We start from the raw sequence: 15,811 nt of genomic DNA on the forward strand, positions 1-15,811 counted from the left end.
GAAATAGATCTATGTATTTTATTATTTAAGCTTTATTGCTAGAAAGTAAATAATAGTGAAGAGATTGGAAAATTTTAATATTAATTAATGAATTAATGTTAATTAATCGAGTTAATTAATTATTAAAGGGAATTATATTCTTGAATTCAAAATGTTTTTAACGTTTTAATAAAAAATGAAGTTTTGAATATAAGAAATTTTTATACAATTGAAAAGAAGAGTTCAGAACTAATTAAATATAAAATATGTAATCAATATAAAAAAATTAAGCAAATCAGAGATAAAAACAATTTTCTGTTTTGGTAATATATAAATATTATAAGTAACATAATTGAAAAACTTAATTGCATAAAATGCATAATCTCTTTTTATGTAAATTGATTCTTCTCATCATTTAAAAAATTTTAAAATAAAATGATTAAAAAGCGATGTATTTTATATATTATATTGAAATTTATTAGAACAAGTAGAGATTCGTATATAAAATATTCTATCTCAAGTTTCTTACATAATTATTTAAATTATATGAAAATCCTTCCCAAAAAAAAACAAAATGTATCTTATCACAAATAAGATGCAACAATGTAGCGATAATAGATAGGTATTTATATAGATTAATATATTTAATTAATTAACACTCCATTCCGAATTACCATTTCTGAGTGATCATCAATTTGTGCGATACCGTAAGTGAATGATGAACGAGAGCGTGTGCATTTGCGATTGACGCGCCCTAACGTGGCTTTCAATTAACAGCGGCGGCGCCGGGATGAAATTGAATTTTCCAGCCAAGCTCTTAGCGCAAACGAAAATTTACGTCAACGTAACACGAATCCAGCGTTACTCGGACTGAGGAGTTGTATGTGAACGATGTACCGGTTTTTCACTCCGTAACGAAAAATAGTGGGATTGCCGGATCTCGTGCGCGTCAGCACACCTTTTCCGAACAGGAACTTTCCGACGTGAAAATGCTGAAAGGTTGCCATCAAGTGGATAGCGTTTTTCACGTTATCGTTGCCTTTTTTACTCTCTCGGCATCTCTTTGTGACTCCTCCGAGATACGCAAGCAGAGTATTTCGTCTACTGAAAGTCTCCCTCAAAACTTTACAAAATGAGATTGATTTTACGAATGCAATCATTTTAAATGTGCAGACGTATTATATTATTTTCATACGACAAAAGGATATTTTAACTATTTTACGCATCTAGAAGTATTAATAGGAGATTTTTATATTGTTCAGCTTATGATTTTGTTATAATAATACGTTGTTACTTCAAAGATTTTCAAGTCGGTTCTTTTAATTTAAACATGACAATAATATAATCAAGAATAGCATACACTGATTTCTGCCGTCACAAGTTAGCGATAACGCAATAACTTCATCCAATTCAGACATTGACTAAATCTTTTCCGTTCCTCGATGCAGCGTTAGGCCATCCAATCACGCAATGCTTTCCATTAGCAATTGTGTTTGTTATCGGCAAAAAAACATGGACTATAATCCAATCCGCATACACGACCACACGCGCGCATCGAGAAAGCCATAGAGGTGTGGCCAATACGTTTGATCTATGTGGCGAAATCCGTCTGTGCATCCATCCGTATTCCAGTCGCTCGAATAGCAGCGGAGTCGCTTTCATTGGCGAAAAATCCGGTTTACCGATCTTCAATGGCGCGCGAATATGATAAGGACGCATCATCTGCATCATAGCAGACAGCCTCTGTAAAACGTTTCCGCATCATCGTTATCGATGACTGTTTCATAATTGATGACAAATTTAGATCTCGGTGTTATTACACTTTTAAATATCGAGCGTTATTTAAGTTGAGGAGAAATCTGATTATAAAGACACTCGTCATAGCCCAGTAATCACTTAAGCGCTCGTAAATCGTTAACGACGATTTTATATCCTTCATGAAACCTCAAATTACGTTCTGGCGTCACGAGAACCACTCGGAAAATATAACCATTTCTCTAATTAAATATCTGAATTTATTTTACAAATAAAGTTCTAAATTATCGTTATTCCTAAAGTATTATATATTTTTTAATTTGTTGAGCAACATATCGTATACAATATCGATACTGTAAGTTACTATTTATAAGAAAAATAGTGAAATCTTTTTTCAAATAAATTACCTGTGTCAGATCACAATTCGCGCGCAGCGAATACTGTAACAAAAACTTCGACTCCAATAGCCATGATTTTCCGCAATAGTACAATTTTAAAGGTAATAACGATTAAAATGACGACATGCTTGCGATCACAAGCTCAACTCTGTCTTTTGAGATTGACGAAGAAACTTTGACTTTCATAAGAATCCTGGAAGGACGTCTGAAGTCTGAAGATCAGCCTTCTTCTTATGAATATTCCTAACGATTGTGTTCTCCTTTTCTAGAAGATCGAAGTTACGATTGTTAGGACTTAGGAAAATTTCGAAATATTACGATTATCGCAGCCAAACTATATTGTGACTTGCCTTTTGTCTCCCAATAAATTACTGCACGTGATTCTCCAAAAATTTGTCGCATTGCTTTATGAGCGGCAGGGAACGAAATAAAAAACTTTCGCATTGTACATTGTATAGGGTAACTCTCCGACTAGAATTTGTATCAGATTAACCTTATATGTTATAAGAACCTGATTTGGTTGACGTAAGGTAATCCTAAATAAGGTACACCTAATCAGGTTCTCATCAAGTTTGAGTATGGTTGACCTTTGTGAAGTTGTTTGTTATAAAGACTTGGTTTGGTTGACCTAAGTTAATCCTGAATAAGGTACACCTATATAAGAAAATCCTTGTCAGGTTTGAGTATGATTGACCTTTGTAAGGTTGTATGTTATAAGGACCTGGTTTAGTTGATCTAAGATAATCCTGAATAAGGTACACCTAAGAAAATCCGTCAGATTTGAGTATTAGTTAATCTTTGTAAGATTGTATTAGGTGTTGGAATTAATTCGTAGCGTTTTACAAGTGATGGGAAGTACTTTCATTAATGTATTTTTTAATGCTCATGTGAAATAAATAACATTCTTTCGTTAAAAACGCTACGAATTAATTCCAACACCTAATATGTTATAAGGACCTGATTTGGTTGACCTAAGATAATCCTGAATGAGGTATATTATATATATATATATATATATATATATATATATATATATATATAAAGATTCTTGTTAGGTTTGAATATGGACGGGTTACTCGTAAGAAGAAAACGTTCACAAGTTCTACAATACAAGAAGGCGAAATATACGATTTTTGGAATGTAATGTTAAATTAATAGCATTTGAACAATTCCTGACTTAGAAATTTATCCAGTGATTTTAGCAGATCCTAGCTAGATTGACCTTATTTCATTATCAGGTCCTGATGAGACTATTCGGAGGAGAATTCGACTACTGTGCTGCGTTACATGACTGATCAAGTTCTGATAACGAAATAAAGTCAACCTGATTAAGACTTGCTTGAAATAAATAAATTTCTAGTCGGATCCAATATTATCGCACCTATTGAAAAACTTAATTTATCTCTTATTCAAAAATCTGTATCTAAGGCAAAATTTTTATTTATACTTTACTGCAGAATACTAGAATTGAGCAAAACTATATAATTCTTAATTCAATTAGTAATTATATTTCGTAATTATTAATTATTAATTGAATTAAGAATTGCATTGCAATTTGTAATTGTTAATTGAATTGTAGTTTTGCCCAACTCTGCAGAATAAATTGCCAGTACTGATACGAATTTAGAGAGTAATGAGAATTCGTTCAACAACAGTCACGTTCGACCTTCGAGTAGTCGAAAACGACAGTTCACTTAGCTGGCGCGTGCCGATTCGAAAAGAACGAATCCGTTTCATATGGTTCGAATGACAATGCGCTTGTTGCATTTTGGCAACCGGCCCGTCGGACAAAAAAAGCCTCCTCCATCGGCCACTTATTCTGCAGAATATATCCCGGCACATCGCCTCGTAATCGAGGAAGCGACACGACGGTCTACGAGAGCCACGTAGGGGACGCGCGCTGAATTCCAATGAAACCGTCCGAAAACCACTGGATAAGGCGCGACAGAGTACAAATGCCAGGCGACATGCGCAGCCTCCTCGACTCGGCGTGGATGAAATACCGGATGGAGCGATACTGCGTGACGTACGAGTAGGGTTTAGAAGCCTTTCGTTGGGAATTCCCCATGGATAACTTGACGTGGAAAAGGAGTCACGATAGCGTCAGGTTTAGAAAATCTTATAAAATGCAAACGTGATGTAGGAAGGACGCGACATACATCGAAGTTGGATTATACTTGTACCTCAGGCGATTGCTTTATCCTGTAATGACATCTTACCATACGAGACGTCTCATCGCAAATCGCGATTTTCAATAACTGACTTTTACTGTTGGTATTAATCGTAAATTGTAATACTGTACATAACGCAAAGACACACGTTTACCCAAGAGTTCAAACAAATTTTACATTTCCCTTTTATACATGCCTGAGTCTTTGCGATTCTTATATTCTACGTATATACGTAATGTGCATATGGCGGATCATAAACGTACCTGCACTACTGCAGGTTACGTGCCTCGAAGCGAGCGTATGTCAGGATGCAATACGCATTAAACATTTCAAAGAAATTTGTAAGAATCATGACGTTAATGAATAAATTTACAGATTATTTTTATAATTATTGTATTCCTGCTTTCTAAAAAAAGAGATTACATATACGTTTTCTTTTCAGAGAAAAAAATATAGTCAGTAACACTTTGTGCTTCGAGATTTCATTTGGAAAGCTTTTCTATTATTCCATTTGAATCCACTAAATTCCCGCGAGTCGACGAAATGCAATTACCGAGTAATTCGAAGGACTATAAGGCAAGATGGTGCGTTTTACAGATTGGCATTCAGCCAGCTTCTCCTCGGCAAATCATATTATCTTAACGAGACCAGATAACGCCCTTTTGTCAATGAATAATGATGTGCGAACGTATTGCGCTCTCCCAACCAAAGACTGTCACAATCGGTAAATGAAAAAGTTCTCTATTTGCGTAATTAACTACTAAGACAAATTACATTTCTTTATATTCTTTATATTTCATTAAAATTGTGCGATTTTAAAAGCTTATAGAGAAAAAGAAATTATTGATACAACCAAGGAGATATATTTATCCAGAATGAAAAAGTTAGATTTACATTACTGATTTATTTGTTCTGATATTTAATTTTTTACATTTTAATTGTACAATAGAATATACCGAATATTTGTAACACATATTTATAACATATTTATATTAACATACATTTTATAAAGTAATAATATGTAATCTAATATTTTTTTTATTTCTCTTTTATTCCCTATAATTATTTCATAAATTAATAAAACAATTCTCTGTCATAATTTTAATAATGATAAACTATTTCACTGGATATACATGATGCCTGCATTGCAAATAAAGTTATTATGACATAATTGTCATATAGCGAACGGTTAAGTGGAGCAGATATGGAAAAGTTTGTTTCTCTTATTTTGCAACAAGAATAGTCGTTTCAGTGTAGAAAGCCTGTCGAAGTATCGCTATTAAAGCGAGTTTATTCGTCGTTCTCGTTGACCGAACGTTCTCCATTATGAAGAGTGAGATAATACAGATGTATAAGGTGTCTTATACAATCTGGCACTCAGCCAAGCTCGCCGGGCAGTTTCATACTAATGAACACGACAGATGTTACGAAACTCAATTTTCCATATTGCGTGTCGACGAGGAATCGCATTATTCCTTTAACGCGATCACATCTTTCACATCTTTTGCATTAAAATAGAGATACAGATAAAAGTGACCAATCAAAAAATATAGTTGATAATAAAATATACAAACATATTTTTGATGAAAATGTTTTTTGTCAAAACGACAATTAATCGAATTTTTCATTAAAGAAAACTTATCTTTAATTTGCTCAAAGAAATTAAAGTTTTTTTTTTTTAACGGTTGACGCGCTACGAATCGTTTTCCGTTTTGCCGCAATGAACTTCCGCATTGTAGTATACGTACGCGGAACAAAGAATACGAGGAATGTGGACTTTCGGCTTTGTAACGTCGAGACTTACAAAGCCGTAAAAGAGGATTGCGGGGCGTTTCGTACGTTTTGTGCTACAAGGGAATCTTTCCTTCTTTGCCTCGACAAAAGTCTCACCATTACCATGTTTACATTCATCCGTTAACAACTTATGAAACGATTCCTTGCAAGAAAGAAATCGACGAAACTATTTCTCCACGAGGGAAATGTTGCAGAAGATAGATGAAAATTTTGTTCAATATATTTTCATGTTACTTGCAACAATGATAAATGTGTGAAATATAATCTCAGGTAATCAAACCGACTTTACGCATAATGGCGAAACTTCTTCAATAAAGAGATGTTTCGGAAATTAACTCTCTCGTGCTTTTAAATTTATTGTGATAATAAAAAACATAGGCGTAATAAATAGGTATAAGTCGGTATTCATAGTCGATACTTATATTCAAGGGCCGTTTTAAGTATATTCGAGACGATCTTAAAAAAATCCTGGCACCGTCGACAAATTACTATTTTTGTTGTATTAAAGATTCCCCTACATTAAAGAAGATCGAAAAAATGGTGATTTTTCATAATTTTTTTGAAAAGAAAGTCTAATATTTATCGTTAAAAAATTGTTGCACGTTTTAATATAATTATTATGGAGTACGTATACATTTTTATGTATTTTATGAGAAAAAAATATTATAAATAATAAAAAAAATATAAACATTTAGACGATATTAAGAATCTTTATTTTAGACCATGTATGTGAGAATACAATCAATACTAAAAATTTTAAATGCCTATTACGGTTGAAGCCGGATCTTCATTGCTTTAAATAATTTAAACTTGAATTACTAATATATACTATATACGTATATATATATTTTTCTATTACTATTATATATATGTATATATATATATATATATATATATATATTTACATATATATCATATTGTAGTCTTTTCGAACTGCGCGCTGAAATTGTTTTTCCAGATTATAAACGCAATTAAAACTACTCTAGTAATCACGAATTAAATTGATAAGCAATTTTTTAATAATTTGCTACAATCAAGTATCATATTATAAAGATAGTAATATGTTGAAAAACTGTTAAATTTTTTTTTATTGCGAAAAATATTACCTCGGCTGGGACTTGAATCCGGATCTCTTGTATTCCGTACGAGCATGCGTCCTAAGCCAAGCCCTCCATGAGCTTATCTAATAGCTTAGGATCTAACAGCTTAGAACGAATTATTTAAAGCAATAAAGATCCAGCTTCAACCATAATAGGCCTTTTTAGTATTGATATTTAGTTTGGCGCCTTGCCACGACGCGACGTTATGATTTTATGTACATCCTAGTGACTGCAATTTTTGCCGGAGACAAAAAATTAAGAAATATTTTTAATTGTTATAATTTTTTGTTCTAAATGAATCTAAGACATTTAAAAAAATATTTATATATATATTAAAATTTTGTACAACTTTAAAAAAAAAAGTTTTAATTTTCACTAGGTAGCGTTTTTATTACAAAAACAATTATTAATGTTGATTTTTATTTAATTTTTTAGTTTCATCGAGGATGGTTGACTATTAGTTATCTAACGAGCCTTATGAAAAGTCGATTGGTCAAATGTTTTTTTTCAATCGTGTACACAAAATTGAAAAAATGCAAAAAAGATTTTGAAAAACTCACGTTTAAAATTATCGATTTAATTCTTGAGTACTTACAGTGCTCTCAGATGCTAATTTGTTATTCCAGGAATAACAATAATTCTTCAGCTTCCTCATGGAATTCATTTCGTGCAATTTGATTTGAGCCATTCTACGAGCTACTCGGGCCTCTCTTGTGCTACTAACAAGAGAACCGATTTTAATGAGCTTTGGATATGTTGCAGAGCATAAAAAAATATTAGACTCTTATTTTTTTGCATTTATCTCGAGGTTTAGGGGGTGAAACATATCCTCTCGAAAAAAAAACCATTTTTTTTTCTTTCGAAACGAATATCATTGAAATTACAAGAGATAGAAAAAAATTTCCAGAATAAAAATTAAATGGCTTTAAGAGTACTTTAAAACTATAATTAAAAAAAGATTTTTTTGATTATCTATTTATTATATCTACACACTCGTACAACGCTGAAAATGTATACCGATGAACTTTGACTTTTGCTCTAAAATTTTTTTCGAAATATATTCTCGAAGAGTTGTATTATCGATTTATGAAAAAAATATTGACTTTTTTTTACTCTCTAATGTAGAAGACTCCCTTAAGTATACTTTGTATTGGTATCACAGAATTTTTTTTTAAATCCCTTTTTTCACGATTAAAATACCGCTGTGATCTATTTCGTGTCAGAAGCAGGAAAAAATAAAGAAATAACGAAATACTAATGAATTCGACGTAAGTGCAGACAGTAAAAGAGTCCGGTGTTTTAGTCGGAGCTTCATTTGAAAATTACGGCACACAGTTAGGTATGACGGTACCCCGATCTCATCTCGCGAAGGATCAAGCCGACTGAGAGGATTAAACGTGATAAAGCTGTCCATTATGTCAGACGAGAAATTTCGTGATATAAATCTCTCCATATAAATAGATGACTGGCCGCGATTGTTCATACATGCGACATTATATGTGCGATAATGCAAAAAAAGGCGTAGCTCGTTCAAATGTTACCGATAACGGTCGTATCAACCGCGGCAACCGGTCGGTGTGACGAATCGATAGCTTTAAAAAGCCTACTTGGACGGTTGCTTTAAGAACAATCCCATGTTTTACGAGTAAGAAGCTTTAGCCTGCTTTTCCGTGTCGCTGCGCTTTATGTCCCCCGACACGGACGGACGCGAACGATGTTGGTATTTCTCGTCAAGTCATCCACTTGCCGGATGCACTGAGTGACGTTTGCGCTCTCCTCTTTCTCTCTCTCTCTCTCTCTCTCTCTCTCTCTTGCTCAAAAAAATCTCTCTTTTTCATCCTCTCGGCGGATCTCATCCATTATTCCCGCGAGTCTTTATCCGGCACGGTGGAAAGAAGCGCGTTTTCGTCAATTTGACTTTGTAATGTTATTCATCGGGCGAGCAACACAAGGCTGTTTAATTCAAAATTGTGAAATACTGTATTTGTTTTTTTACAATAGAACATTGTAAAAAAATTCGAACATTGTGTGTTTCAGCTAGCACCAATCTCGTAGGCAAGTTCACGCAGAGCGTGCGGAGAATCGTCCAGGACGTAAAAGACGAGGGCACGTCTAGTAAGTTTGATATTTTATCACATTCATCTCGCGTAGGAGTTTAATTAAACTTTAGCCGCTACCTTGGCAAATCGCCGCGACTCGATAACCTTACACGCTGAAAAAGACTGCGAAATGATGAAGTGTTCGTGCGCTTCCTCTTACTTTAAGAATGCTTTTTATACGGCTCGCTCGTAAAACACATTCTGAATTTATGATCTTCCTCAATAATCTCATTCAGAAAAATGCAATCTAATAAAGATAATTCCTGTGAACAATTTTTTTTAAACTTATGAATATAAATGGTCTGAGAAAGAAGCTTTCAAAATATAATTTGTATATCTATATTCCTTACAAGAAATTTAATATTGGCTAGTTTAACCTTCTCTCTGTATACGAATATTTTAAGGAACATTCTTAAGAAAACTTTGGAAATTTTTTATTCAGCAACATTTTATTTACGTTTTTATTAGCTTAAGGCGTATTTGCACTCTTGTGCATCTGTGCACAGAAAGAAAGTTAATACTAATCAATTTATTATTGGAAGACGGTAATTATAATTATTTATTTGGAGTACTAAAAGCATTGAACAATAGTACTTTTAATACTTTAATACTTAATATAAGTAATTAATTACTATCTTTTAATATTAAATTGATCAATATTAAATATTTATAAGGGATTTCTTATATCTTTCAAAACAGGAATGTGTACACAGGATATCCTATTCGTATTAACTATTAATCAACTTTTGTACATAAATTTAGCTTTGAATCTTAATTCATTTCTCAACATTAAATAGTCAATATTTTTAATTCTTTCTTTCTTTATACATGCTAAATAACAAATTAAAGATAAACTGCGAGTATTCGTTCCAAGTATAGTAATTCCGATGAATCAGCAATAGAGACGTTTGTACGTATCACTCGGAAATAAGTGTCTGGCAGTCTGCCAACAACGAACGTTGTTAGTTGTCCCATGAATGGAATCGAAGCGGAAACTCTTGTATTCGATTGGAGCAGAGAGTAACGGCGTGTCGACTGTATTAGCTGAATGGACGGAAACTTCGTCAGCTGAGAATTCTGTCAGGCTTAGATTAACGCTTTCCCATCGACGAATGTGGAACTATGATTAATTCCGACATTAACGTTCCTATGCCGCTGGTGAAATGCGATCAGATAAATTCCTAACGTACGATAATAATATATGTACAGGATATCCACAATCTCGATTTTAATGGCAAATTTCTCAAAGAATTTAAAATCAATCTAGCCTTAATAGAACAATCAAGAATAATTATTTTTCGTAACTATATAGCAATAATTTTTGAAATTATTTTTGTACATCTTTCTAATCGAGTCACAGAAAAAGCCAATTAAAAATTAATATCATTTAATATCAACTGAATAAGAAAGTAAGGAATAAAATTTTTTAAACATATTTTATATAGCTCAAAATGTGCTTTTTATCTTTGGGATTTGAACTTTTCCTAGAAATTTGATGAAACTATGGCGGAAACACGTCGACTGAGTTGCTTATCGTATCATGCTCGATTTATTTATGTCGAAACTTTTGACGTTATCGTGGTGCCGAGTTAATTGAAAATTAATTGAAGGCGACATTCGCATGCGCGATGCCTTCGTCGTTTCCATCGCGCTTTAATTTAACGGCCCTGTTAAACGCGACGTGCAATAATGATTGAAGCACACGATAAGGAAAATCGATCAAATACAGTCGTGAGGATAAAATGCGTCGATGCACGACAGAAGTACCCGTAATCGAGGGGAAATTGCCCGTGCTTCCGATACTTTTCGAATTGCAATAAGGCTTCTCTGCGGCGGACGCAGGTGGACAAACGAAGGAGGAAGTGATCGAGACGAACGAGAGGCTGAGAGTTGTAAGGATACGTTTGGATGGCAGCTACGACACCGCCAAGAGGGCCCTCGTCGAACTGATGTGCAAGTACACCGACAGTAAGCAAGTGCGCAACGTGTTCCAGCGTTATAACCTCCTGAAAAATATGATCAAGGTAAGACAGGAGAAACTGAGCGTCATAATTGGATGTAACACTCGAGTGTTTTTGTCCTACGCTTTGTGTTCGTCCCAGACTGTCGCTTGACGTAATTACATTGTAATTATGTTGCCTGATGTGTACAGGTAAACGATAAACAGAGAACAGTACCTCGCTCCTGCTAAAACCCGGTTGAGTCACTTGCGCTTGGCTCTTTGTTAAGGAATTGCTAAGGAACTAATTATTAACTTATTTGCAACCATAATGTAAATTGTAATTAATTTGTTGAGTTTATAATAGACTTTTTTCAAATCACACATAAAGTCTTATATATATATATATATAAAGTCTAGCAAATAACTTCTAAATATAATAGACACGTAACAAATATGATGTCCATTGAATTTTTTTCTCAAATAATTTCAGGCTTCTCAACGTTATTGTATTCCATTTTTCTTTCTATTTATTCTTCAATTAAAATAAAACAAATTTGTTTACAAAATCGTATATAATATTTAATACATAGACATGATAGCTAATCTTTGATGTGACTGGGATAAAAAAATCATGGAAAAAAATAGCAACAAATTGTAAATAATTATAATCATATAATGTATGATGTAAATTTATTAATCCAGGAATAATTTGAGATATTTTACATCCGAGTAGAGAAAATGTCAATTGTAAAATAGAATATTCTTAATATAGAATATTCTAATATATTTTCTTTCTTTTTGAACACATTTTCTTTCTTTTTTTAATAATTATTGTTTATGAATTTTTAAATATACAATTCTAGCATAAACTTGCAATTAAAAAAGCATTATATTAATTAAAGTTTTTATTTTTTACTGTCATAATAAGATATTTAAAAAACATGCTTATCTCATTTAATATTTATTTGGCTTCTTATTTTTTTTTCAGGAAATTGAAAATAAATTCATAATATTCTCAAGTGCCACTAAATCGGAAAACGATTATTAATAGACAATAATCCTGATTTTAATTGGGTGTAAAAATACCTTAAATGATTTATGCAAAAAGAAATAATATGATTATACCCGAATTAAAAATATGGTTTACGAATATATAATATTTAACTTGTTCTGAAATTTCTCAACGATATATTTAAATTTGTGAATCGAACCGATATTCAATGAAACTGTTGGAGAAGCAATAATTATTTAAAAAAAGATGCAGTGAAAAACAGCGGAAAAATGGCAGATGTATATGATATTTTGTCAGTAAATAGTCAACGGAGCGCAAAATATCCGGACTCATCCGCGTTCAACTCGACGCGAAATTCCCAGCTGCACAAAACCGACGAACGGGCAAAGGAAAAAACTCAAAACGCAACCGTTTTATTTTTCGAAGTGAAATGCACGCTGCAACGAGCACGACGTTTGTTATCCAAGAGATAGATCGCGCACCTACGGGACAAGCAACAAATAAAGATGCATGCAAAAGATAGTCAGCACGATTGCTGAATATGTTTGTAGTCGTGGAAGACGAACGCACGTTATCGTCATCTTTTAGTTCTATTTTTCCCCTTTTTTCGCTTTTTTGCTCCCACGGGAATGTATACACAGAGATTCGCGATCGTTGGTCCCGCAGGTACATTTTCTCGGACGACGACGTTTGTTTCTGGTGTAAACTTTCGTTCCGAAGCAGCCGCTATCGAGAGAATCGAGAGAGCTCGGAGTTTATTCTTGTCAGAGAAAAAACCAACTTGAGATTAATCTTCGAGTGATGCGAATGCGAAATAAAATTGCACCCTGTAAATGGCGCCATTTGTTCCATCGACGGTCGTGTAATTCCGAAATATATTGTTCAAAGTGCTTATATGCAAGCAAAAAATGAAATTTGATACATTAGCACTACAAAAATAAAATTATTACTTTGTTATTGTCAGAAACAATGCATAAACTTGCCATTTGTCGAGTCGTAGTAATCAACTATATTGTTGTTATAGAATTGAATTACACAAAATAATTAGAATTAATTTTCATATGAAACGATTTAAATGATATATTGAAAAATCGATGTTGAATTAAAACAGAACAAAATTAGAATAATGAAAAAGAAACAAAAAGAAACATAAAATAATTTAAAAATAAAATTATAAAATTAAAATTAACTTAATGTTTCATTGATAACGTAGCAACAAAAAAAATTGCCACGAGTAGAACCAGTATTTCTTAATAAAGTCGCTAAATCGAAATCCGCCAGCAAAAAAGATGCCCATCACGTCAGATTTTTAAGATAAATCGAGTAATACATGAACCAAATCAGCGTTTTTTTTTTGCTATATTCATCATTTTTTTTATGCCAAACAAAATTTTATTTTTCAATTTCATTAATGCCACTCTAAAGAGCGAATCTTTATTTTTAAAACGAATTTTTTTTACTGTGCGATTTCTTTTTTATCGAGTTATGAACGTTTTCTGAAATGTAAAATGGTGGATCTAAATTAGCGAATTGAACCTGGAAAGTATTAGATTAGTGCAAAAGTTCGTACCCGATTTATTATTCAAACTTCAAACAGCTGCTATTTTTGTTAAAAATAAAATAAATCTAAATCTTACTCTATCTGATAACAGAATTTAAAAATCTATTTTTTTTTAATTATGTGATGGTTTTGATGGAGTTATAAGCAATCAAAGTCAAAATATTCATTTTATTTAATTTGTAACAACTGAATAACAAAAAGTCATAGGGATATTTTTTTAAAGAGTTAGAAATTTAAAAATTTTTGCAATTTTTTTTGGACATGTGACAGGCCTACAAAGTGAAGAAAAAATTTCCCGTTTTATTTAACTCGTAGTTTTCTATATGTAAAAATTACAAAACTCATCTAAATTCAAAAAATATAATAACCATTTGAAAGTAGAGATTTCAAGCTTTAAAACTCTTTTTTTAAATTTAAATTTCGTTTATTTTTAACAAAATTAAAGCTATTTGAACTTTGAATAATAAATCGAACACGAACTTTTGCACTGATCTAATAGATAGATTTGATCAAAAAAGTATCTTAGGCTTTCTAGAGATCACTGATATTGAATCTGAAAAACTTAAAATATAGAAATTCAAAATGGCAGATCTAATATGGCGAACCAAATGTCACTTTTCGCATTTTTGTCCTCCATAATGGGTCCGCCATTTTGAGTTTCTATATTTTAAGTTATTCAAATTCAGTATTACCGACTTCTAGAAAACCTAAGATACTTTTTTAATATAAATCTATCTACTTTCCAGATTCAATCTGCTAATTTGAATCCACCATTTTCAGAAAACGTTCATAACTCGATGAAAAGAAATCGCACAGCAAAAAAAAATTTGTTTTAAAGATGAAGATTCGCTCTTTAGAATAGCGCTAATGAAATTGAAAAATAAAATTTCGTTTGGCCACAAAAAAATGATAAATATGGCAAAAAACACTGTTTTTGGCTCATATTATTCGATTTATCTAAAAATCGGATTTGAATTCAGCGACCTTGAATCTATTAAGAAATGCGAGTCGTGGTCGTTGTAGGAAAGAAAAGTCAAATTTTGTCAAACAGTGTAATTGATGATTGACGAATAATTTAATCTAATTACAAAAGGATAGAAATATATGTGACTGAAACTACTTTTAAGGAGCAGACAGAAAAATTATAGTAAAATTTAATTGTTATAGACAAAATATCTTTACAATTTGTAAGCCATCATTATAGATATAAATATAAATTAATAATGATACATTTTCTAAAACGTAGATAAAATCGAACTCCTTAAATCGCGTCTGATGAATGGGCCAATGACTTGTTCGAAGACACGCAGATAAAAGATAAAAGATTCGCTGTACAATGGCAACTTGCACAAGCGCGCTGCTTTTTTCCCTCCATTTCCTTTTTACGATAGTAGCCCGAGCTACCGACGGTTTTGCCCTTCCAGGACGTAATTAAGCTGGAGACGCAATATTGGACGCTGGTGGATATACCGAGACAAGAGAAGCAGGAGACCGTGCCCGCTTTCGTGCTGCGTGCTTGTTCCATCATGGAGAAGACCCACAAAAGCGGCGAAGGCGTGAAAACTTCGGCGCGTCTTGCCGAGGAGGCCGAGACTAAGAGAGAGCGCATCGAAAGACTCGAGAGTGAGTATTCGAAGTGCGATAAGCGATCGTTGTCGAGAACGGTAATGGTGGTAGATTTTGCCGGGGGAAAATAGTTCTCCATTGTCCTCTGTCGATTGTTCTTCGTCCGTGTGATTCGTTTTCTTAGCTGCGACTTTGATTACTGTTTGACTTTAACACCTTCAATCGATACGACTCAATAAATAGGAAATCAATTAATTTATTTGTGAATCAATCTTAGATCGTTTCTTTTGACTCGTTAATTTGCACTTAACGAGATTTTACTTTTTAGTTATTATAATTTTTAATTTAGTTGTATTTCTTTAATGAATTTTATTTAATTTTTTTTTAATTTTTAATTTAATTGTATTTCTTTAATGAATTTTATTTATTGATTT

The 15,811-nt window shown here is 32.6% G+C and overlaps 1 protein-coding gene across 1 annotated transcript in view; it reads left to right on the forward strand.

The window, feature by feature from the left end:
• LOC105151194 (uncharacterized) overlaps positions 1-15,811 on the forward strand; it is a 124,010-nt gene that overhangs the window by 93,139 nt on the left and 15,060 nt on the right. Inside the window, exons 3-5 of the mRNA XM_011064750.2 lie at positions 9,235-9,312; positions 11,139-11,320; positions 15,236-15,434. Of these exons, the coding sequence (XP_011063052.1) occupies positions 9,235-9,312; positions 11,139-11,320; positions 15,236-15,434 (459 nt within the window). The remainder of the gene's footprint in view (positions 1-9,234; positions 9,313-11,138; positions 11,321-15,235; positions 15,435-15,811) is intronic.

This window comes from Acromyrmex echinatior, chromosome 9, assembly GCF_024713525.1.
Source record: "Acromyrmex echinatior isolate Ae372 chromosome 9, ASM2471352v2, whole genome shotgun sequence".
NCBI lineage: Eukaryota > Metazoa > Arthropoda > Insecta > Hymenoptera > Formicidae > Acromyrmex > Acromyrmex echinatior.